Source organism: Benincasa hispida, chromosome 3, assembly GCF_027475165.1.
Source record: "Benincasa hispida cultivar pf3 chromosome 3, pf3_genome.v1.1, whole genome shotgun sequence".
In the NCBI taxonomy this organism is placed as follows: Eukaryota; Viridiplantae; Streptophyta; class Magnoliopsida; order Cucurbitales; family Cucurbitaceae; genus Benincasa; species Benincasa hispida.
This window is the reverse complement of record NC_143480.1, coordinates 32,596,007-32,620,737: the sequence shown is the minus strand read 5'-3', so window position 1 is coordinate 32,620,737 and position 24,731 is coordinate 32,596,007. Positions and strand designations below refer to the sequence as shown.

Below are 24,731 nucleotides of genomic sequence, written 5' to 3'. Positions count from 1 at the left end.
GTTTAATCAAAATCTTCAATTGTCTTAATAGAAAAGTTAACGTCCTGTTCTTTGGATTGACTGCAACACTTTAAAATCAAGAGGGTCCTACCCTCATTTCGGCTCTTTTTTTTTTTCTTTTTTTTTTTTAAATTTTTAAAATTTGTTTTTGGTATTGATTTGTCATGTAATAAAATATCTCAATTCTCCCTAAACTACACTGAAAAATAAATAGAAATATCAATTTCAAAAGTCCCCACATTCTTTTAAACATCATATTGTAGGACTCAATTTAATATTTGAACTATGAAAATGAGGTTGGATGAGTGAATAGCACGTGTTACAAGAATTATTATCCTTACAATAAGGGCAACAGCAAAAAAATCATATTTAATTTTTTTGATTAGATAAGATAGAGTATGTAAACATAATTGTTCTTATTTAATATATCTTTTCTAAATCATATTTAATTTTTTTAATGGAGATAAAATCAATAACTATTGAGATGGTAATTAATATCTTTATTCACATAGTTATATTCGGAGTTTTTATTTTTTAAATAATTACGAAGATGGAAAATCGAAACCTCCGATCACCGAGGAGCATATCAATAACATTAGGCTATTAGAGTCGATCTACAAGAAGCAAGAGAGAATTCGTTGCGAGTACAAGCACTTACGTTCTTAAAACATTCCAAGTTTAAAAGTGTGTATGGGCCAAATGGGCCGAAGAGGGTATGTAGTAAAAGGGGCCGAAGAGAGAGAATTGTGATAGTTTGTTGGCGGAGGGGGATTGGTAGGTGGCAGTGATCCAGCAGGGATTACGTGCGGTCACGGCGGCGATAAGACCGGGGCCTCAAAGCCCTACTCTCACTGGTTCATACTCGGCCACCCCTTTTCTTCTCCTTCTCTTTCTATATAATCTTCCTTCTTTCGCCAAACCCACGGGGCCTTCGGAAAGGGGCTTAATTTTTCGAAACCACCCAATTACCCAATCAAACAAAACAGGTTTCACTCAGATTCACGCACAGAGAGGGAGTGGTGTAGATTCTTCTATCTCTTTCCAAGCTTCTCCAGATTCACCTCTTCTTTCTTCTTCTACTAGTCGCCTCACTTACGGTAACAAACAACTCACCAGTTTTAGGGCTGCTTTCATTAGTTTATTTCTGCTGGTTTCTGATATGGGGTTTTAACTAAATTCTTTCTTCTTCTTTCTGGTGTCAGATGGATAGGTATCAGAGAGTGGAGAAGCCCAAGTCGGAGAATACTCCTATAAATGAGAATGAGATTCGCATTACTACTCAAGGAAGGATGAGAAACTACATTACTTATGCCACCACTCTTCTCCAGGTTGATTTCTTCTGGAGCTCTCTCTTATGTGTTTGTTTTTATGTTATTGATGTAGAATTATGGGTAATTATTAATTATGTGAATGAAAACGGTATAACCTCAAATGGGTACTTCCTAATTTCGTAGTACTCGTGCTTTTAATACTTGAAATTCCTGTTTTGAATGCCTAACTTCTGTTTCATGCTGTTACTTTATTTGTTAGTGCTTTTCTTTTGCCATGAAAAGATCTGGGAAAACTTGCTTTTGATATCATTATCAAATATGGGTTGCTACACATTTGCACATTTTATTTTTGTTCTCATTTTTGGTAATTTCTTACTATTATTTCCTCCTAGTGCATGTTCCTTCTTCACCTACAGACTCTCTTAGTTGTTTGTCCGTATTAAACTTGATGCTTTTATCCATCCTAAAATAAAATTCTTGCTATTGCTTTTTCTCTCTTGTTTGCTTACGTTTTGTGGTCTGCATCAAGACCCTTTCTTGCATGTCTAGTCTTGAAAAAATATTTTGAGATTTTATTGATTATGATTTCTGGTGTGTTTCATAGGAGAAAGGATCAAACGAGATTGTTGTCAAGGGAATGGGTAGAGCTATCAATAAGACTGTAATGATAGCTGAGCTAATTAAGGTGGGGTTATTCTCTTCACTGTGCTTGTTTTTTTTTTTTTTTTTGGTGTTCTTGCGATATCGTTTGTATTATCTACCGTTTCTCTGTTCAGAGAAGGATTGTTGGTCTCCATCAGAACACATCAATTGGATCCACTGATATAACTGACATGTGGGAGCCACTCGAAGAAGGCCTTCTTCCGTATGAATTCCTAGTCTCCCATATGCTTCTGAAAATTTACCGTTATTAGCTTTGTAGTATGGAAAGCTCATTCTCCCTACTGTTGGCAGTCTCGAGACTACAAGACATGTTTCAATGGTGTCAATTACCTTGTCCAAGAAAGAGCTAGATACATCTTCGACAGGGTAAATATCTGTCAAATTTTAGTTACTAAAAATATTCTCTTACGATTGTATATTTTCTAATACCAATGTATAATAATGTTGAATAGTTACATTCATGTGGGTTGCCTAATTTGCAAGCCTACCTTTATATTTAAAAAATTGGTTAAGGATTGTGTTCTTGTATTAAATATTAGTATCACTATTAACTTCAATGAAATTTGGCACATGCGGTTTTACTCTAAAATTGTGGTGATTAACATTTAATGGTAATCGTAGCACGTTTGGAATGGCATATATATATATATATATACTTTGGCCTTTTAATACAATGGGGATTGATGTGAAATTTTCTGTCTTTTCTTTTTCTTATAATTTTTTTTTCTATGAATCAGCGATACAGACTAATTGTGGTGTATTTGATATATTTTTTGGATTTTTTGGTTAAGATTTATTGTTAAGTCTCCATGTACTCTCAAGTTTTTAAATGGATCTGCTTCTTCACCACCATTTTCCATTTGTATTACTCATATGTAGATACCAACCACCTCTTCCCGTTGACCAAGTGAAACCATGGAATGAATTCGAAGATGAAGGAGGTGAATTATATAAAATGATTTTTATATTTTAATCATTTACTTTTAGTAATGAACTGATTTTAATTTATTTGCACCAATATGCTTTTAGAGGGATCACCTAGAATACGAGGTAGGGGACGTGGTAGAGGAAGAGGCAGGGGTAGAGGTAATATTATTCTCTTTATTCTTTTAGATTGCCTTATATGTGTAAGGATACTTTTTCAGGCATATTTGGTTTGGATTTATTTAATGTAACTGTATGCTGGTATCACTTTTTCTGTGTAATGTATAGTAAGTATGGTTTTTGTATTGTAGCAGTACAGAGTTCATCCAAAAAAGATGACATAGGTGAATTTCATTTTAAAGAAAAAGAACACTTAAAGTACAGAAAATAAAAAAGGCAAATGCTTACATGGAAGCACCTCGGTCATACGAAATATCAAATTATTTAATAGGGTCTGAGACCCTTTACATGTACTTGATGCATTTTTTCTGATTAATGAGAGATTTATCTTTTAATGATCTTAAATTCAAATTTACGGTCTGTGCCAATTTTTTATTGAACCTTTTTTATGTAGGGAACTACAACGGTCCATCTGAGTATCAGGGAGATGGTTGGGATGGAGGGCGAGGTTTTGGACCTAGAGGTCGAGGACGTGGAAGAGGTCGTGCATTTCGTGGAAGGGGGCGTGGTTATGGTCGCCAATCGGGGGGATATTATGATTATGGTGAGCCTATGGCACCACCAGTACCGGGTCGGGGTAAGTTATGGAATTTATGATACAATTATACCCAAAACTCAGGTGCTTGTGTATCTCTTGGTTTTCTTAATCTTGTTCTTTTGCTTATAAAAGGATGTTAAACTAAAGTGTGAGATAAAAAAGGCTTAAATTGCAAGACACTTTTAGGAAAGAAAATCAGAAGGGTAGGGGGATAATGGTAGATGATCAAATTTTCACCTTCTAACAGCGGTTCTGGTTTGAGACTAATATGTTCATAATAGATTAAAAATTATTAAATTTAAACCAAGTGCTCAGTTTTCATGTCAAGCAGTAATTCAAAAGCTTAAGTAGAAAAGCATGGTTGTCGTATCGTCATTGTTATCAAACTCGTGATTATTATCCTTGTTCCAAACCTGTGCACACCCTTCGTTTAGTTCCGTTGTTAAAATTGGTTCTGTTGAAGTGCACATTCTGTTGACTATATATTATCTGAAGGTTTTGCAGGGCGTGGTCGTGGCAGGGGGCGGGCTCGTGGTCGCGGTGGTTATTATCGATCCGATGGTCCGGTGCAAGCAGCTGCTGCTTGAGAGGCAAATGTGATCAACGTGGTTGCATTTTGCCGATGGCCTCGATATTTTATAGTTCTGTCTCTTTTTTTTGTTCCTTTCTTTTTCTTTTTTCCTTTTCATGTTCGTAAATTGCTGCCATGGAGGTAGGAGTTTTAGTTTCTGTAGTTTGAGGTAGGAAGATTTTCATAGCTCCTAATTAACTTAAAAGTACATCCGAGGCAAATGGCTGTAAATTATTATTATTTTTTATATTCTCTATTCAATAGGAGAGGTAGAGTGTAGCAGCAGCGGTACATTCTTTTATTCTTAAATGAATTTGCATGCTAATCTACTGATCTAGATTTCTTTTTATCAATATTTAATGGAACAGTTACATTCTTCTATATAATTGGATGGTAAGGCAACATATGAATCATTGTTTAGGTTTTGAGTTGTATCAATTAGATTTAATATTTCCTTAAAATATGATAAATAAATTAATATTTATTATATTAACTTTGGATTTTAAATTTAATGTTACTAAAAGAAAACAACACATCACATCGTTAGGCTAAAGTGATATATGAACTTATAAGGCAAACTTCTTGAACAATGTATAAACAGTTGGTAGAAATAGAAACACGTTTTTCTATACATTGTCCGACTGCATGATGACATACTACAACTCTAAATGCCATAGATGACCAAAATGAGTAAATTCATATAAAAAAGTATTTTTGACCTCAAGATGTGAGGTTTGATAAGAATCAAGATGCTAGTCATAAATATTACAAGGTCAAATTTTGAAATGAAATAATGCATGATAGTAAGTAAGGTCATATTACCTTTAGCAATTCCAGCTAACTCATTTCAAATAGAGGATAATGATTACTTGAAATGTGTTATTTTACTAGTCGCGAACACGTAGAATCAAGTGTTACAACGAAAATTGAGCTTAAATGAACAAATGGAAATCTAAATCAACACCAAGTCAACCAAGTTAAAAGAAGACACAAAATTAGCAAAATGTCCCCAGGACTAACATTGTAATGCTGGTACTCAATACGAATGCGCTTAAATATTGAGAATGCACACTAGATAATAGGACAATAATTTTTTCCCCTAAAACTTATCTGAAAAGAAGAAAACAAAAAAGTCTTATCCAAAACATGTGGACAATGTGCAAATGATGGGCATATATATGTGTTTTTGTTATGTGAAAAATGAAAACGATTGTTTCTCCAAGTCTACACAAAGCATTTAACTTCCACTATTACTCAACAGTGGAGTTATTTATGAAAAACATGCATACCATGCCTTAATTTTATCATTGAGCTTTAGTCCTATTAAACAAAACCAATAAATTACAACTTTTGGAGAAAAAAGTGTGGTCAACAATTACAGCTTTGCAACATGTTTTCACTCAACTTTTGTTTTCTTTAAAACAATCAGAATATTGTTCGAAAATATTTACAAACAGGCCTTATACTATATGAACGTTATCGAATATTATTATTTTTAAAAGATTCAAATTTCTAATATCTTACGTATGACAAACATGTCTTTAACTAATTCATATTGAGCTATGAATGTCATTTTTATCTTATGACCCTTCTATTATTATATTGTTTAATCTTCTTTTAGTTATTTGAATATCTATTTATACCTATTATATACAAGTCTCGAACAACCTGACTTGTAATATGAGAGTTGTATTACATGTGGAGATTTTATTATCCGACATATATAAAAGTTTCAAATCTTCATCTAATCGTTATAATTATAAGACAAAATACAAATAATTTCAATAAATCTTAAAATGTGTCGAGAAGACTTGGTAAACTGTTGATTGAGAATGATGTTAAGAACATATTTTTTTTTAAACGTTTGTATAAAAATATTTTATATTATTATTGTTTGAATAGTGTTTTTTTTAAACATTTTTATTTTAATAATTATTCATTCATTTATTTTACGATAATTATTGAGATAAGAAATTGAATTTACGACAAGTTATGCTCAAGTTAGCATGACTCACTTATGTCAAAGTATTAATTTGATTAAATTTACTTTGACCCATTAGCTTGAATTTTTGGATTGATGATTTAACTTGATATCATAGTAAGAAGTTGGGAAATAACACTATCAAGTTTTCATTTTTCAAAACTGGTATGCTTTTTGAAAATTTGTTAAACTATTTTTTTCGGCCCTAATTTTTGTTTCCACAATTATATAAAGTTTCAAATTTCTAAATGAATTTACCGATTATGGTTTTCAAATATAACTAAGTGCACTGTGATGTCTAAATTTTGTAAATAAAAAACTTAAGATTTGGGAAAACAGAAAGAATCTCGATGTTAATCTACTCGAGATTTAAAGTCTAATTATATAGAATCTCGATATTAATTTTGGTGAGATACGCAAAGATTCTTTAGATCTCCCAAATTTTACTTAATTCTTAGCAAAATTTGATCTTTGGGTGGAAAGATTTGAAAATTAGGTAAGATTTGATATACAATAATTTGGAAAGATTACATAATATTTAGAAAATTTGATAGAATCTCGGTGTTAACTACCTAGATTTCGCCTTGATGGTCGATCTTAGGTTAGATGGATCCATAAAAACCATTGTACAGAATTTTTAAAAAATATGCTAGTTTTGAAAGATGAAAACTTGAGGAGGCTATTTCTGGCAATTTCTTTTTCAAGCTCACACGACAAAATGTTGAAGTGTTTTCATAGTACAACAAGAGATGAAAGATCGAATCTTTAACTTTTTTTAATCTAAATTTTAGAATGGGAACCTTTGAATTTTTATAATATCATCTATATTTGAGCTTTCAACAAAGAAATTATACAAGTTATTTCAATAACTTAACTATTTTATTAGCGTATAGTATATAAAAAGAATTTCATTAACCTAAGTTTAAGTGTCAATCCAAGTATAATTCAGCTGAGTAAATTAAAGTTCGGATCCTCCACACCTCTAAATATTCTATCAACTTAAAGGTAAAAAAAAAATAATTAAGTTGAAGTAATTACTTTTGTAAATGTGTATTTGAGATAAATGAAGGATGTTTGAAAGTGATTTTGAAATCATTAAATCAGTTTTGTTATTTTAAAAAACACCTTATACATTTTTAATAATTCGATGACATGAAAATTAAATTATATTTGAATGATCGGTGGCACGTTTTAAAGTAATTTTGAAATAAATAGAAGTGATTTTAAAATTTTCAAAATAACCTCTAAATAATTTTGGAATACAATTTACCTTTTTAGTGATCACACTATAAACCCTAGTGCCGCTGCTTCTAGCTCTCCCATTATTCACACGAAGTTTAAAACCAAATTTGGAAAATAGGAAGGCTAAACTTCATGTCAAATATAATAGAAAATTTGTAGCACTAAAATCTAAAATTACTTTTTTTTTTCTTTTTTTTTTTAAAAAAAAATTAATCTTTTGACAAAATTTTAATTTAGTCTCTACGATTTATAATTAAAATTTAGTTTGATAAAATTTCTCATAAATAATAGAGACCATAGACAACTATAAAAACTAAATTATAATTTTTTTAAAAAAAAAATTATTGGAATCAAATATGTAATTTAATTTAAAAGCTAGAAGGAAAACGAGAAAGATGAAAAAATAAAATAAATAAAGAAAGGGTATTAATAAAATAACAATATTTCTTTTAAATCGACCTTGTGATGCATTGAATATAGAAAAAGAGATTTGTGTTTTCTTTTGATATTTATTGTACATATTTTTCATACTTAAAATATTAATCCCATAAATAAAAATTTCACAGTAAAACAAATAAAAATAGATATTTATCATAACCATTTAGTTAAATAAGTTTTCAAAAAAAAAATGTCCGTAATTTGGTAAATTCTAAAATCCCTTTTTGAAACAAAACATAATGATTCTTACAATTTAATATCGATAGGATGGTATGAAAATCAAATTTACAAATCAATTCATCCTAACTCTTCTTTTCTAAAATTACTACTTCTATTATTACTCCCTAACATAAACATAATCTTGAATAACTTAATAAAAAAACATAATTTTGAATAATAATTATAAACACTTCTGAAAAAAACCCATAGAGGGCTTAGTAAAAATGACCATCCCAATTCTAATAGGGTAATCAACAATCATTTAAAAACAAAGATATCATTTTTTAAAATGACTAAAAAAGATTTTTCAAATTTCATGTGCAACTCCTAATTAATTTAAAATGGAATAGGAAAGAAATGCAAAGATATAAAAGATAATAGAGATCAAAACATAAAGATTCATTCAACAATTTTCATCTCTTTTCTAGTTCCAATGGCTTGCATAGAGAGTAGCAGGAAGGCAAAATGTACAATTTCTACCATTAATTTTCAAACATCATATTCAAAATTAAGATCAAAGTTTTTCTTTTAATATCAATTGTCGAACATAGTTCAATTAGTTAAAAAAATTCGAAACATAACCCTTTAAAAAGGTAGAGATGTACTTTAACCATAGAACTATGCTCATGCGAGTTGATCTACCGCGACCACCACCGTCACCACGTTCAATTCCCGACGATCATCTTAGTGGAGAATCTACCATTAATATTGATAGGTTTAGTGTTCATATATATGCTTTGAATGGATCGAAATCGTCGCTTCTTAGGACGAGAAGTAGAATAATGATGATCATAACAATCTTTTTCATCATCTTTCCCAAAAATCTCTTCAATTTTCAACCAAATTGATGACTCAATTTGGCATCTCTTCTGATCAACCTCCTCCTCTCCACCGCCCCCGCCGCCATCGCCGCCGTGGTCCCTCTTCATCTTCTTCTTGTTCTTCTTGTTCTCCTTTGCAGAGACGATGAAGGCAACATTGCTACTATTGTCGTCGTCGTTGCTCAGCTGCATCAACTGCTGCGCTGCACCCAAAACCTCCTCCGAATTATGCGAACTCGACGATTCTTCTTCCATTAAAACTAAAAGAAAAAGTTTAGAGAGAGAAAGAAGAGAGAGGATGAAGTGTAGTGATCAAGTTGGTGTGTTTTTAGTTTTTGTGTTGAATTTGTGTGTGTGAATTGTAATGGGTTTTTATGGGTTTTGCGAAAGAGCGCGTAATAGTTGAAGTTGTAGAGCTTTTAGAGAGAGAGAGAAGCAACCAAAAGAGGAGAGAGAAAACTGGTTACAGAAGAATGAAATTGCGACGTTGGTGCCAAGAAGATGGATGGAAATTATATCTTTTTTCTTTTTTGTTATATAAAGTTGTTCGAAGTGATTTGCTACACCCGGTTCTATTATAAACAATTTGTTTGTGGGTCTAAGAATTAAAACATTTGGTAGCCACATGGATACATTTGTTGATCAAGAAAGAAAAATATTTGAATGTATCTCAAGTTATACTCATCTTTGTGCAATCTATTTAAGTGTCTAATCATAAGTTGTCGTTTGATTTTGATTTATCTGTCAATTAGAGAGTTCAACATTTATATAAAAAGGAAAAATATTTCGTTTATTTCAACCTGCATTCATTTTTGTATAGTCGTGTTTAACAATAAGTTTATATCACATGACAAAATTTTCTTAATCTAAAAGAGCAATAATTGAGTTGCACTCATTTTCATGCATCTCTTTCGATCATAAAAGGAAATATATATATATATATATTTTTTAAAATATCTTTTTTAAATAAAGATAAATTTGTCATGTGACAACTTGTGATTCAACACTTAAGTGAGCAACACAAATATAATGCAACCAGGTATTTTTCTTTTTGAAAAGATGTTTTTTTCTCAATTATGATGGAAAGGGATACATGAGATGGGACAATCTCTATCTATTAGAAATAAATACTTGTAGAACACACACATATATATGTATATGTATATCATCATTTTGATTCAACCCAATATGATTTTAAATATCACAACAACATCTATAATTTCGTTTGAGGATAAGAATTTGATTATTTATTTATCGATATGTCATCAATATATTCATAAAATTAAAATTTTAATATCGATATTTTTATTGTCACACCCCCTTCCGCTCTTACCTCTTTCACCCAAAAGAAGGCTTGAAGATAATAGACATTACTCTATTGTAACACATGTTATCCATCACCTTGTACTTATCAAGCACATCTCAAACTCTTTTGTGATAACTATTGCTCATCTTGGACCTAGTATAAAATGACAACAACTCTCTGGTTAATTTATTTTATATCAAACCACTATAATATTAAAACAACTCCAAACTCAGCTTGGATAACTCTACTCCTAGTCTACAGAATTCATAAAGAGCAGACCTTAACCCAGAAACGTGGTTACAATATGCCAAACCTTGACCTTAACAACACCCTGGAATTCTACTCTTGAGCTTCTTGGGGGGAAAATAAAACATTTGAAAAATATGAGCTGGGAAAGCTCAATGAGTGGTATGTTTAGTATAAAAATAGATTTGTTGTTGGAAATATTTTTTGGGAATATCATTTCACAGATAACCAAACATAGTATGCATGGCCTCAATATATATATAAACATATCAATTCACCAAGACAGAGAAAAGAGAACCACTCACAATTCACGGGGAAACAAGGTTCCCTAATCTCCTGTATCTTCTTTCATCTTCAATCCCAAACCTGTATTGATCCAAATATCAACTTAGAATCCCGTATTTAGGGTTAAAAAAATCTTAAAACATTTCCTTAACCCTAACCCTAGCTTGCCAACCCACCAGGCTTAAACTACACCTTCAATTTGGAAAAATAAACAGCTGTTGGATGCATGGACAGCAATACCAACGCCTGGTTCAACCTGTTCTACACTTAACAGTCAAGCTTGGATGCCTGATACAACACTCCAACGCATGGTCTTCTCTCCAAACTCTAATTCTCTCTAATCACTCTCTTTTTAAGACTTCTCAAGAGATCAGAAAGTTATGTAGTGAAAAGTAACTCCCTCAAGGTATTTATAGGCAACCAACTTCAGATCATCCTTGTCATCCTTCAAGCATCCAACACCAACCACCTCCTCCTTGAAAAAAACTTGAGTGTCTTTCTCCAGTTGAGCCACTACCTTCTTCATTGCCACCATCTACTTGCATATAGGTAAGTTGTGTCCTCTATTGCATATGTCCAATGCATACTTCCTTTGATGTGGCTGCCCCATATTAAATCTCGCATCTCTACCCTCCACCTCCTACTTCGGTTTGCCAAAATTTCATTCGGAGAAGCCACAATCCTCCCCAGGCTATCACTCAATGCCCAAATACTCCTTATTGGATGCATGATCCCCTTGTTCATGCGTTCAACTTCCCAAATCCTACTCGGCTCTAGTTTCCTTTTTGTGGCATGATTTCTTCCCTTGGTTTAGTTCCAAACTCCCTACTATGCGTCCAAGATGAAACTAAATGCATGCCTTCCTCAGGTTTGTGTATCCAAACCATCCTTTTGAGGTTTATACTTCCCCAAGTGACTTCCCAAACGCCTAACACCTTAGATCATACGTCCAAGCAAGTTGTCTTCTCATGGTATGCGTTTACCTTGTCTCTCATGGGATTTTTTTATGCAAATTCCTCCTAAATGGTTACCTCAAGCTCGAATCTTGCTCTTCATATGCTTAAAATGGCATTTGCATCGCCTTCTATGCGTCCACTATACTTTCCAGGCGCCCAACCCTCAAACTTTAGTGTTCCACCTACTTATTGTGTCACATGTTGTCCAACACTTAGCCAAATTTACAGCATGGACCTTTTATTCGTTCACTATCTCATTGCTATGCATCCAACCCTAGTTTTCTCACTTAGTTGTGCATAGTTCAACGCATGGTTGTCCAACACAATTATTTCTTCTCCCATGCATTCACCTAGTCCTAGACATCCCGAAATGGTTCTTCTTGCCATAGCATGTGTCCAAGTGAGCCTGTTCTTGTCCAAACATGCGTCTAAGGCTCTTACAATTCCAGTTATACTTCCAACTCTAGAGTGACTTATCCCATACTTAGTGTTCAGTCCAAATTCCTTCCTCTTCCTTAGACTAGGTGTTCTATTTGTCTCCCATACTTAGCCAATTTGTTATTCTTCATTCTCAAGTCAACTCTAGGTTCAAAGCATAGTTTGAACACTTGGCCAAAATTCTGACCTCAACCTACTATGTCTCTAACACTTATAATTTTTTTTTTCCTCTAAGACATAGTTCAGGCACTTAATCAAACTTTTCCTTTCAAAGTTTTTAATTTCAAATTCTCCTTTTAACCTAAAAAATCCTTCAAGAATTCGGGTGTCACATTTATTTTTAGTGCAATCATCTAAGCCGTTGGATTCTTGCAAATTTTAAATAACGCATTGTTGACTTTGTTGACCTATGTCGTTCCAAGTTGCTATTCTTTTTTTTTTTTTTTTTTTTTTTTTTATGATTTGAACAAGTATTATTTTTTTTTAATACTTAAACTAGATTTATATTTTTGAGAATTATGTTACGAGTGCATTTACGTTTCCTAATAAATAAATAAATGTGATTGACCTTTTTATTTATTTTTTTTTAAAAAAAAAATCTTTAGCTTTCATAAAGAAATAAATTTTCGATTATTTTTAATATTTTAGGACTGTTAATTTAAAATCAACTCAAAGTTTTAACCATCAACCATGTCCTTCAAATTATGCGATTATTTTAGCATCAAAGTACAAGATATAGACTTCTTAAAAATAAACCTACAATTTCAATATAGCTTTCTAAGCACTCTTAATTTTTTCTAAATTGAAAATTAAAAATTTCATTTCCCAAAACATAACACGATTGGTTAAAATATAGGCTCTATTTGATGGTTAAAGAAAATTAAGAGAGGGTAAAGAAGTTTGAATCTATTTATTATTAACTTCGAAATAAAAATTAAGAATAAGAATGTTATTCTACTAAAACATGGGGAAAATAATTTTTTTTTTGTTATAGTTTCGAAATGTTATATTTTTTATCTTTGAGTTTTTATCATTCACATAGTCCTTAGATTTCAAATTATTACATTTTTTATCTATTGAATTTTGAATTTAGGTTTCATTTGGTTTCTATATTACAACACTTTATACTTCCTCTCGAGTCTTTATTAATTCTCATTTTTGGTCTTTAGCGTTATTTTCAATTAATTAATTTAAAACAATTGTGATAAAAAAACTTTAAATTAATTTCAATAATGATAACAAAAAAATTGAGTAAAAACTAATTTAATTATACTTAATTTAATTCTTTTAAATTAATTATAGATTTTAGCATCAAATGGAAGTGAATACATAGTGAAAAATCAAATGTGAAAAATGTAACATTAAAGGAAAATTTTCACAGATAGAAAAAATGTCAAACTGTTTATATAAATAGCAAAAAGAATATTGATAGGCACTAATAGACTTCTATTAGCGTCTATCACATAGTATCGATGATAAACTTCTATAAGTTTTTATTATTAATATACTTCTATTGATCTGGAGATTAAATTTTGCTATTTTATGTAATAGTTTTTCTTTTTCTTTTCTTATTTTCGAAAATTTCGATTTTAGAAATCTAGAAATCGAATAAAAATTAAACTCAACATTCCAGATAAAACTATAATATTTTTAAATTTATAGACTAGAAAAAAATTAAAAAACTAAAAACCTTATTTTTGGATAATTTCACCCTGAAATATTCAAAGAAATATTCAAAGAATTTGTCTTTAAATGGTAATGAAGTAAATAAAATGGTGAATAATTACCGAAAAAGGCATGAGTAATCACTATTATATATATAATGGTCTTTCAAGCTAAGAAGGCATCCCTTGTGATGAGGTCTTCACACGAGCCAGGATCCTCTACAGGCAATCCCATGGTAGGATAATACGCCACCAACAAATACGAGTTTGCTGAAGAAAGAGTAAGCCGTCGGATATGCACAGCGTTTAGAATCAAACGGTTGTAATTGGTTGAGTCCTCAAGGTTTAAAATGTCCATATCCACAAACATGTCAAGTCTCAATTTTATAAAAATATAAACAAAATATCCACGTTAATGTATATTTTTACAAAGGAGAAATTATTAAAATAAAGAAATAAATTGTTTATTACTTGTACCATATTTGTATTAGTGATATATTGTTGATTTTTTTCTTTTATGTTTCATAGACTTTTTACGATATAGTAAAAATGTTGATTTGTTTCTTTTGTCAATGTCGAGTTTACATAATGAAAAAATATCGATAAAAACGTCGATTTATGGATGAAAATGAAATACTATGATTGGGAGAAGCAATGACAGATTGACAAGGGATTCAAGAGGGCTCGAGCCCCCCTCAAGTTTATGGTTTTTTAAATAATATATATATAAACTAATATAGTATACAAAACATTAAGTAGCACAGTGGTAAATATATCTTTTACTCCTCTCTAGACTCAAATTTAAAATTCATTTATTATACTTATTTTTATTAAATTATATAAAACTCCCATCAACAAAATTTATTGATCCGTCAAAGTGAAAATGATCGAACTCGCGTGTACCATGTTTTTCCTATATATTGAGGCTTAATTTGAAAGAATCGAAGGAGGATGACTTTTGACCATTTCTTGGGTTAGGCTTCGCTAGATGATAAGTAAGCGTGTAAAAGACTAATTGCTTTTGCGTTAGGAAAATGGTTACTTTTCTTATTATTATATTTTGATTTTTTTTTTAAATATTCCTCTTATGGAAATTACTATTCATTTTCTTAAATTGTTATTTTCACTCTTTATGGTTATTCTAAATGACGTTTAAAAGTCTATCTACGTGGTTAGAAGTTTTGTTTCCATCTCTCGAATTTAAGTAAATTGAAAAGGAAATTTAAGTAAATCGTTTTCTTTCAAGAAAAAAAAAACGTATGCATCTAAAATTAGTTGATCGAACAATTCGAACTTTACAATTAATAAATAAATTACTAGGTTTTTTTTTATTGCTTTTGTAATATTAAATATGTTAAAATAACATTTAAAAAATTAACTGAACATTTTTGTCATTACTTTTATTTATTTGTTATTTTCCCTATTACATCTTTGACTCCTACCCTACCCAGAAAGTTTTCAAGAAAATTTCTACAGAAATATTGATATAATATATGATTTTTTTTAAAAAAAAATTATTAATATTAAAAATTTATGATAAATTATTTAAATTACCAAATAAGCACAACAGGTTTTAATTTCTTTCCCTTAGTATTAGTTTATTAGATTTTTTGAAAAATCGACCCTCTAGATTCTATCTGACTTCAAGATTGGTGGTACAAAAATAAACTGTGTCAATGCTTATTTTGGCTAGTCTATTAGATTCGCATTAGTTTTTTTTTTTTTTTTTAATGTTTCATTGATTTCTATATGATATAATGAAGATGTTGATTCTTGTCAAACTATAGACAAATGTGGATAGATATGTATTGACAGGTGAAAACTGGTGGATGAAAAGTATAATTGTTCTTTTCTAGAAAAAGTTATTTTAATGTTTGTATAGTTCCTACGTTCTAATGGGAATATGGATCTAGCTTATTGAATGACCCATTAAGAATTGTTCAATGGGTAAAATTCAGTAATTCAAAGTTTTTTAAAGTATGGTTTAAGCCTGCTTTCACATTTGTATATGCATATACTTAGATATATGACTTTTAACAGATGTTGGTCATAGATGTCAATGAAGAAAAAACCAATAATAGATAGAGAGAAATCCAATTAAACTAAACAAAAGTTTCCTTTACAAATTTCTCATTTGATTTGAGTCATGTGAGACTGGACTGTCACCTTAGAAGAATTTCATCGAGTCCTAATGCTAATAATTTAACTTTGGAAAGTTTCTTCACTTTCACACTCATCAAAATGTCATGAAAATTCTCTTTTTTCACCAAACCTATGACAAAAGAAACATAAAACTTTCATCTTGACCGATATTAAGACGGTTAGATCAATATTGAGGAAAACGCAAAGAACAGTTGAGGACCCAAACTTTTCTGGTGACAAACAATGGAATTTGAAAGTTGAAATTCAAATGGAAAGTCAATAACAGAGTGGTATTCAATTCAACACTGAAAAGAGGGAAACAAAGATTTATGAAGGAAACAGGGCAAAAATGAGAGTTTGAGACAAATTTTACATATCCCCCCAGAGTTTTGAGAAGGGAATAAATTATATAAGTTGATGTTTTCCATGGGACAAAAATAAGGAACAGTTTAGTAAAGGCTAATTAAGCACCCAGAGACCAGAGTAATTTTAATAAAAGAATCAAAGAAATCTATAGAACAAATAACGATTACTCACCTCTCCAACCAACCCAACCCCTCTATCTACATCATACTGCATTAACTTTCTTCTCACAAAAATTAGTCAAATTTCCTGCAAAAACCATAATCGTCCGGTCTTGTCCCGACCAACCTGTTTCCTAATCGCAATTCAACCCACAAACTTCTAAAACAGGACCATCTTTGGATACAAATGGGTTGATTCTTACCCAGAGTAATGTTAAGATTGAGGCTAAAAGAATTGACCAAACAACAATGATCGTCGGTAACCGATCTTGTTTCCCTAACAATCCCTTCAAGAAAGGGTAGAGGTGGATAATCACCCAGAGAGCAAAAAATAGCCTTCCGAAAAGAGGACCCCAGGAATCATACCCATTATTGATCGCATCCGAGATCCCGACGATCACACCAACGATGTTTATGATCAACAAGGTAGTGGGAGGTATTAACAATGATGTCCACTTGAAGATATAGAGCTCTGAAAATTCACCATCATCAGCTGCTTTCGATGTGACTGTGAAGTTGGTACTAACACCAGCTAAAACCTTAAGTAAACCTTGGAAGAGAGCAAAAAGATGTGACGAAACGCCTCCAATAACCCAGAACTGTTCGTTTCTCCACCAGTCGTCAATCCCGACACCACCCCACTGCATCTCAAGGATACCGGTTGCAGCAATCGAAATGAAGAGTGCCATGAAAATAAGACTAGCATAGTTGCTTATCTGCAAATATTCACAAATATGTTGGTGATTAGAACCCCTTCTAAGATCTAAGATCACAAATTGAAGAAAACAAATTCTTGATAATGCTAGTTAATGAAATGAGTAACCAAAACAGAAGTCATTCCAAGGATCCTTTCATTCAACACATTGTAGCAAATAGACGAAATAATTTACAGTTAATCATACAGTTTCATTTCGTTATGTACAGTAATTTTTAGTTAAAAAAGTATATTCAAACAAACCGAAATAAAGGAGAAGAGATCACCTCAGGAACAATGAATTTCCCAGTGAGAAGACAGATGGCTGGCAGACTACAGTAAACAAGCAATGGAATCGAGGTCCACGGATAGACCACTGAGTTTATGTACGAAAATCGCTCCAAACATTTCAGCCCACCTCCATAGCCATACCAGATAGGACAGTGTCTGCTCAAGAATATCTCAACAGATCCTAGAGCCCACCGCAGAACTTGGTGTAGACGATCTGAGAGATTGATTGGAGCCGACCCTTTAAATGCGGGTCTCTTGGGAATACAGTACACAGACCGCCAGCCGTGACAGTGCATTTTAAATCCAGTCAAGATATCTTCAGTCACAGAACCATAAATCCAGCCAACCTGAAATCAATCATGTCGAAAGATTTCAGAGACGAGATCTCAAAGAACGCAAAATCAAACTTGTATTGTTTTAGAAAAAGTTAAAAATTTCAGTTATTACTAACCTCTTTCCCCCATTCTGTTTTATCTTCGTAACCACAACTGATGACTTGAATGGCTTCTCTTAGGAGAGATGCAGCACTCACATCATGGGGAACACCTCCATTTTCCAACAGGGTTGAGGCAACAAACACCGGAGATTGCCCGAATTTTTTCGCCAGTTTTATTTCAGACGCATTCAATTTCTCTACACTTAGATCTGCAATAAACATATGGCAAGTCAAGTTGGGTTTCTCCTAATCTCCCTAAATCACAAAAAGATTGTACAACACATCGTTCCAAAATCAAATTGATTTGTTACCTTCGATTCCTTCCTCGATATTCTCGAGTGCATGGATCTGCTTTGATGCTTCTCTGTGCTTCGTCTTCTTTTTTGCATTCTTGGCCTTTCCTTTCTTGCCCCTAGACCCACAACAACACAGACAGCACCATTTTGGCAAACAGTTGCAAGTTTTGCTTGGGGGCTTCTTCTTTGAAGGAGCATCATATCCATAGAGAGCAACCCTCCGGAAAACGCATCCTGTACCAACATATATCGGTCCTTGTAGTCCATCCAATCCTTTCATGTTAATCTGCATTAAATTATTTACATTAGGCTTTCAACCAGGCTTAAGTATAAAAGTTTGAAGTACACTGTCCAACCAATGAAGCCTATACATACATCAAAGAATACAACGTTCCGGTTTGAATATCTATCGTGTCGATCGATCCCATCAAATCTTTGAGGAAACTGCACATAACAAACTTTCTTCCCGGATGTAGGATCCATCATGAAACACATAGCTTCTCTAAGTGCCTTGCTATTGTTAATGTAGTGGTCACAGTCAACATTGAGAAGATAAGGAGCATTTGAGAGAACTGCCGAGACCCGAACCTTTGAAGAAAAAAATGGAAATAAGGGTAAAGTTTAAGGGCAGCAAATATAATCAAATGGGTACACAAAAAAAAAAAGCACAAGAGCACTATCCAAGTGCTGATCAATTAAAAAAATCAGGAGATGAAGATTCTAGCTTAATACATACCAGTGCATTCATGGCACCAGCCTTTTTGTGATGTTCGAACCCTGGCCGCTTTTCACGAGAAACATAAACCAAACGTGGTAGCTCATTTCCTTCAACATCACACACTCCATTTTGGCCAAGGAAGACCTGTTAAGGCACAAATGCAAAGTACCCCTTTAGCTTGTACAAACATTACATGACCAATAAGACATGTATATGTAAATGCAGAAATGGGTTGTTTCACACAATTACAATCAGAGGAAGACGTCATTCTTATGTAGGTTTCAGAGCTTCAAAAACAGCAAGCCATTCTTATTAACAAAATGTTGACAAATTTCAAGACGTGTATTACCTGAATCATGCCAGGGTGGTCTCGAACATTGTTCCCAGGCCATGGCGTACCATCTTGCATTGTCCAGCCATCCTCAGGAACCTTTTGAGCCATGGAGACCAAAGCATTTACCCTAACCTTAAACTCTTCATATTCTCTCTGTTGAAAGCAAAGTAAACGAACAGAAAGTCAGTAATGTTGTTGCAGCAAACCATAAGGATATAAGATCAGCATCCTAACTTCAACCACAGTTGTAAAGGAGGTTATATAATTTGCATCAACTGAAAGAAAAAAAACAGCAATTGTTACAAACCTTCATTGCTCGCCTTTCCCTGACAAATGCTGGGTGGACCTTGTTCTTCAAATAATCAATCTTCTGAGAGAAATAAAATTCTGGGGCACGGGGCTCGATATTGAATTTCTTACAGAAAGGAACCCATTTCCTTGCAAATTCAGATGTCTCGGAGAGTGCTTCAAATGTTAACATGGCTGCACCATCATCAGAGACATAGCATGCAACTTTATCGACTGGATAGTCAACTGCAAGGATGGAAAGTACTGTATTTGCAGTGATCAATGGAGGTTCTTTCATTGGATCGACAGTACTAACAAATATGTCCACACTGGCTAATTCAGAAGGTTTCCCTTCTTTTTCATACCTGAAAAAGTGGAAACCAAATAATCAGGGAAAACTTCCCAAAGTAGAAAGAAAAATCTCCAAACTACCAAAAACGATTTGAATCATCTGATGGGAAAAAAGGAATTGATATGTGACGGAATAAGGCATTAAGAAAATTGTGTCCATCACCTCAGTGACAGCCGATCAAGATAAGTTTCCCTTTCAATTGGATACCATTTTGGGAACTGATCTAGAATCCACGATACAGCAAACCATATTTCACATATCACTGAAGTCAACCACAGGCCATAGGCATCTTTAACTGGATGAAGAATTCTGTAATGGAAAAACAGGCCAAGAATAACAAGACGAAGCAGGATGATTAATCTGTACGGATTTATCCTGCTTGAAGAGATAGGCAATTTCCTCGATAATGGTTGCCTAGCTTCATCCATCCTGTCGAGTGGTACACAAATAGATGGTTAGTTATTACATGGATCAAAGAAGAAAATATGAAATAGAGTTACAGGAAGAGTCAAAGAAGCCATGAAATAAGTTAAATTGCATGCCAATTTGTCCACGGCAATACTAAAATGTTGAGTTCAACAACAAACCGAACTTAGATAGGTGTAACAAAAATGCATGTAAATAAACCCATTACAGTGGCTTACATGGGCAAATCAGGATCATCGATGTCATTTCCATCATCATCAACCCCCGGGTGTTTCACCACTTGAAGTTTATCATTTTGCTTCTTCTTCCAATCTTCCATTCTGTCCTTCCATGCTACACTCCCATAACCATACAATGCAAAATCTTTGTGGGGAACCATTGGTCTACATTGAGCTATGGGATGGCAATCAAGATGTCAACCATAATGTATATTATGAACATGTGTATTAAAAATAAGCATCCCGATGCCTCAATGACTTACAAGGACTTGATCGATCAGGGGAAGGCATTGGATGGACTCTGTTTCCATTACCCATAAAATGGGGTACAAGAGCATGTTGATCAGAAGAAATCTCATAATCCTACCACGTGAAAAGGCAACATGACATGGGTTTGATTATGAATATCAACAATTAGCATAACCAAGAGAACGAGTGTTGAATAACTCCACTTACCTCCTCGCCATATGTTAAGAGAGGAATCTCTGAACCAAGGGGAGAAGGTTCATGCTCTGACTGTCCAGGGATATGAGATGCATTAGGGTGGGAACCGCGGCCAATGTTAAGGTGTGAGGCAAATGTTCCCTCTGCACCATGATGAGGGCCCAAAGCATCAAGGTTTCCATAGTCGAACTCATTGTCCAAATCATCAATATCATCTTCATCCTCATCACCTTCAACCCTAGGACTGCCTGTAATTTCCACCACTGATTAGACATGGCACCTGAAAAAATCACAACAATAGAAGAATGATGCTAAAAATTATACCTTTAATACGCTTGTATCTGGTTTTACACTGTGGACAAGCTTGATTTCCCTCTCTTCTCTCATACTCATAGCAAGGTCTACAAACTGGGAAAGCACATTCATTACAGGCAACAAAGAGCTCTCCCTCAGCAGTCAACTCTACCTCATCTCCACAAATCTGACATGTTTGCCCACTCAATTCTTTCACAGACTTGATCTGGAAACACCAAACAAAGATGGAAAGAGTAGAATAAGGACCCAAACTAGAAATGGCGGCTAAAATGAGTCCAGCACTGATCATCTTAAAAGCAAATTACTTCTGATTCTTAAACAGAATCAACAAAACAAAAGCAGTGCAGTCAAAATTTAGCCGAGAGGCGAGATTTTGTTCTAGCCCTACTCAGGGTAGATCTAAAAGACTATACGACCATGTTAAAAAATGAAAATTTATAACACAAAGCAGAAAGCTCAAAGCTTTCCAGAAAGCATCTGAAAAAAAAAAAAAAAAAAAAAAATGAAGTATCAAAATGCAAGATGAACTAAGAACAGACACTAATTTCTTCAATTCGATCAACTCCTCCCCTGACCAAAACTACGAAAGCAACTCGACATGCACAGAAATCAGGGAAAGACTTGGTATTTTGCCTTCTTTATCTTTAGCTTTCCTATGAGTGGAAAAACAAAGGGGGGAAAAGAAAAGGGATGACAGAAAACAGTATCCTTTCGTCGTCGGTTGAAGCAAAGACCTACAGAAGAAATTCCTTCCAAGAACAAAGAATCGAAGCCCCAAATTGTCAAGAAACCCCAAGGTAAAACGGAAAACAAACACAGATAAGTCGGAAAATTCCTCAAACGAGCCAATGCGTCGCATTAACGAAGCGTCAAGGAGTTTTAATCTTACCCGAGCAGTCTCATCTGCATTTATCAGAACAAACTCGTTTCTATTATGAGACCCAGCAATGAGTCTACCAGCGGTGTCCATTGTTTACAAACGCACTACAAATATTCGGCTCCTGAACTGAAATAAAACCCAGATTGTAGAAAGAGGGGAATCCCAATTAGAAGCCGATCTCGAAGTAAACGAGTCCGCCCCTCACAAATCACCTCAAAAAAATCCCATCTTTGCCGTAAAAAAACTTCAATCTTCAGTACCCCCCATTGGAAAATCGACTAGAAACGCATATCTTCGAGGATTCCCGCACACGGCAAAGTGAGTCCCCTTAGCAAAACTAGCTGGCCCCCGTCTTAATCTAGGCCAGTGCCAAAGGGATAAACAAGAAAAAGGAAGAGAAAGAGAAAGAGAGAGAGAGAGAGAGAGAGAGAGAGAGAGAGAAGGAGATTGTTCTTGTGTGGAAATGAGAAGGCGTAGAAGAGAAGGAGATAATAAGAGATGGACAGACAGAGAGAGAGAAAGGGATAAAGGGGTTCGTATGTGTGAGTGACAAGAAAGGTGGGCCCAGAAGTGTGGTGGTGGCGCTGGGCAGTGTCCACCACCGCCGGAGTTGGTGGCGAAAGGGAAGAAAAAAATTTAAAAAAACGAAAAACCCACAACAAAAACAGAGTGTTTCGAAATTAACGAATGGAATCAGAGGAAGAGAAAACGATTGATGGGTTTGGTTCGGGTTGGGTGTTTGTTACTTTATTTGTGGTAGTGGGTTGTGTCCAGTACGAAAGAGGGGATTGAACTTTCCAGATTCCACAGTTGCGTTAAGTGAGTGAAGAAACAGAGAGAGAATCTGAAAGGCAAGAATTTCAGGAAATTCCCAAATGGCAAGTGAAATTGGATTAAGAATTAAGAAGGGAGATTAGTTAGAAAGAGAAAAAGGAAATAGGATCTGCTCACGCGGCGAAGATTATGTCTTTTTGCTTTGATCTCTATCTCTCGCATCTTAGAGCAGTAGTGGTGGTGCTTGCTGGCAAACGCGTTTTTTAACTTTTTTGGGGTTTTGAGTGTAAATGTTGTAAATCTAAAATGTTTAATTTCAATTTGCTTGTTCGTAGTAATTTCTTGATTGGATTAGAAATGGGGGATTAGGGTTAGGGTTAAAAAAAAAGGTGGGAGCGTTACGAAGAAGACGGAGTTGACTATTAAATAGTAGTTTTGACTATACGCTTCTCTTCTTACATTGCAAGGTTCCTTTTAGCTCTTCCTTCCATGTTCCCATCCCCGGTTTTCACTTTTGCTTCTTTGTTAAATTCTTTATGTATATACCATTTTTTCTTTTGTTTCGATCAAATTATTATAACTATTATTATTTAGTACAATAAGTTTTTTTTAAAAAAAATAAATAAATTGACCGATCAATTATCCTTAAACTAAGCTTTTTTGGCTTTGGTTAGAATTATATTAAAAAATAAAAGATAGATTTAATCTTTTCTATTATATAGATAGATAGATATATTCTTTTATTCTTTTAAAAGTTGTATCATTTAAGGGTGTTTAAATGACTCGACAACTCGAACAATTCGAATTCGAATTATTCAACCCAAATTGTAAATGTTGGGTTAAGTTAGTTTTAACTTCAGATTGCGTTGGGTTGAATTTTTTTATTTTTTTCAGGTTGGATTCAGTTCAATTCAGTTTACACTTCTAAAAATTCAGATTGACCAACCCAAATTTTTAATATCATATATATAGGTTTTTATGATGTTCGTAATAGATATCTTGGATTTTGATATTTTACATTTGAGTTTTATGAAATTTCAATTACTAGTATATGTTGTGCCAATTTTAAGTATTTCAAGTTAATAAAAAATGTAATAAAAAAGATAAATAAATAAATAAATAACCCAACAACCCAATCCAATCCGAGTTTTGAGGATTGGATTGGGTTGGATTAAAGACCTTATTCATATCACTCGAGTAGTCAATCCGACCAACTCGGTCCTAAAAATCCTCTCAACTCAATCCAATCCAACTTATGTACACCCCTAGTGCCATTATAGTGTTACTATCTATTCTTATAAATATTTCAAACTAACTTTGGAGTAGAAATTTATTATAGTGTTACCATCTATTCTTATAAATATTTTAAACTAACTTTGGAGTAGAAATTCTTTAAAATGTCAAACATCAATTAGGATGTGAAACAACTTGTTAGTGACCTTGAACAAAAAATTGAATTGTCACATCACAACGACTTAGGTCGATATACGTTATTTCAAGTTGCAATTTTTGTCTATCATTATAAAGAATTTATATTACAAATTCCAATAATAGTTTTTTAAAAATGTCTCTAAAATGTTTATGGTAATATTGCAACTTTTGTTAAAAAATAGTTAAAGGATTTTGTAATAAATGACAAAGTTTAAGGGTATTTGTTATAATTAACATTGATATTTTCTTATAAAAAAATAAAGATAATATTTGTTGAAAACTATCAAAATGACATCTCTTAACAAATAACTTGGGCATAATTCAGCCAAGCAAGGCATATGTCTTCAATTGATGGTTTAAAGTGTTATCTGAGTACATAAAGATGGACATTTATCCCTTCACTCAGGTATGTTAGTGATTAAGAT

At 33.2% G+C, this 24,731-nt stretch overlaps 2 protein-coding genes across 3 annotated transcripts; one reads left to right on the top strand and one right to left on the bottom strand.

Moving 5' to 3' along the window:
- Positions 1-648: 648 nt before the first annotated feature.
- LOC120073169 (uncharacterized) lies at positions 649-4,484 on the top strand. Of its 2 annotated transcripts, none has more exons than XM_039025831.2 (9): positions 649-1,097; positions 1,203-1,328; positions 1,876-1,956; positions 2,048-2,136; positions 2,226-2,300; positions 2,814-2,875; positions 2,964-3,020; positions 3,433-3,615; positions 4,072-4,484. In XM_039025831.2, the coding sequence occupies exons 2-9, from the start codon at positions 1,203-1,205 to the stop codon at positions 4,161-4,163; spliced, it is 765 nt and encodes a 254-aa protein (XP_038881759.1). In that variant the 5' UTR covers positions 649-1,097; the 3' UTR covers positions 4,164-4,484. The 2 variants fall into 2 exon arrangements, with proteins under 2 accessions (XP_038881759.1, XP_038881760.1); XM_039025832.2 differs by having other exon boundaries at positions 657-1,097; positions 4,081-4,484.
- An 11,768-nt stretch (positions 4,485-16,252) lies between these two features.
- Positions 16,253-23,312, bottom strand: LOC120072990 (cellulose synthase A catalytic subunit 2 [UDP-forming]-like). Its single transcript, XM_039025542.2, has 14 exons — positions 22,111-23,312; positions 21,231-21,426; positions 20,919-21,154; positions 20,726-20,825; positions 20,463-20,637; positions 19,981-20,247; positions 19,486-19,831; positions 19,194-19,331; positions 18,863-18,988; positions 18,502-18,714; positions 18,142-18,412; positions 17,846-18,039; positions 17,391-17,741; positions 16,253-17,125 (listed from the first exon to the last, which is right to left on the bottom strand). Exons 1-14 carry the CDS (start codon positions 22,189-22,191, stop codon positions 16,544-16,546), a joined length of 3,276 nt encoding a protein of 1,091 aa, XP_038881470.1. The 5' UTR covers positions 22,192-23,312; the 3' UTR covers positions 16,253-16,543.
- Positions 23,313-24,731: the final 1,419 nt, after the last annotated feature.

What these genes read in the sequence shown, in the direction of transcription:
- LOC120072990 (XM_039025542.2), bottom strand. Translation starts at nt 22,191, where the DNA reads ATGGACACCGCTGGTAGACTCATTGCTGGGTCTCATAATAGAAACGAG. An exon ending in ATGCAGATGAGACTGCTCGG is followed by an intron (nt 21,427 to 22,110) that starts GTAAGATTAAAA and finishes TGGTGTTTCCAG; the next exon opens with ATCAAGTCTGTGAAAGAATT. An exon ending in AAACAGAATGGGGGAAAGAG is followed by an intron (nt 17,742 to 17,845) that starts GTTAGTAATAAC and finishes GATTGATTTCAG; the next exon opens with GTTGGCTGGATTTATGGTTC.
- LOC120073169 (XM_039025831.2), top strand. Translation starts at nt 1,203, where the DNA reads ATGGATAGGTATCAGAGAGTGGAGAAGCCCAAGTCGGAGAATACTCCT. An exon ending in CTAGATACATCTTCGACAGG is followed by an intron (nt 2,301 to 2,813) that starts GTAAATATCTGT and finishes ACTCATATGTAG; the next exon opens with ATACCAACCACCTCTTCCCG. An exon ending in AGGAAGAGGCAGGGGTAGAG is followed by an intron (nt 3,021 to 3,432) that starts GTAATATTATTC and finishes TTTTTTATGTAG; the next exon opens with GGAACTACAACGGTCCATCT.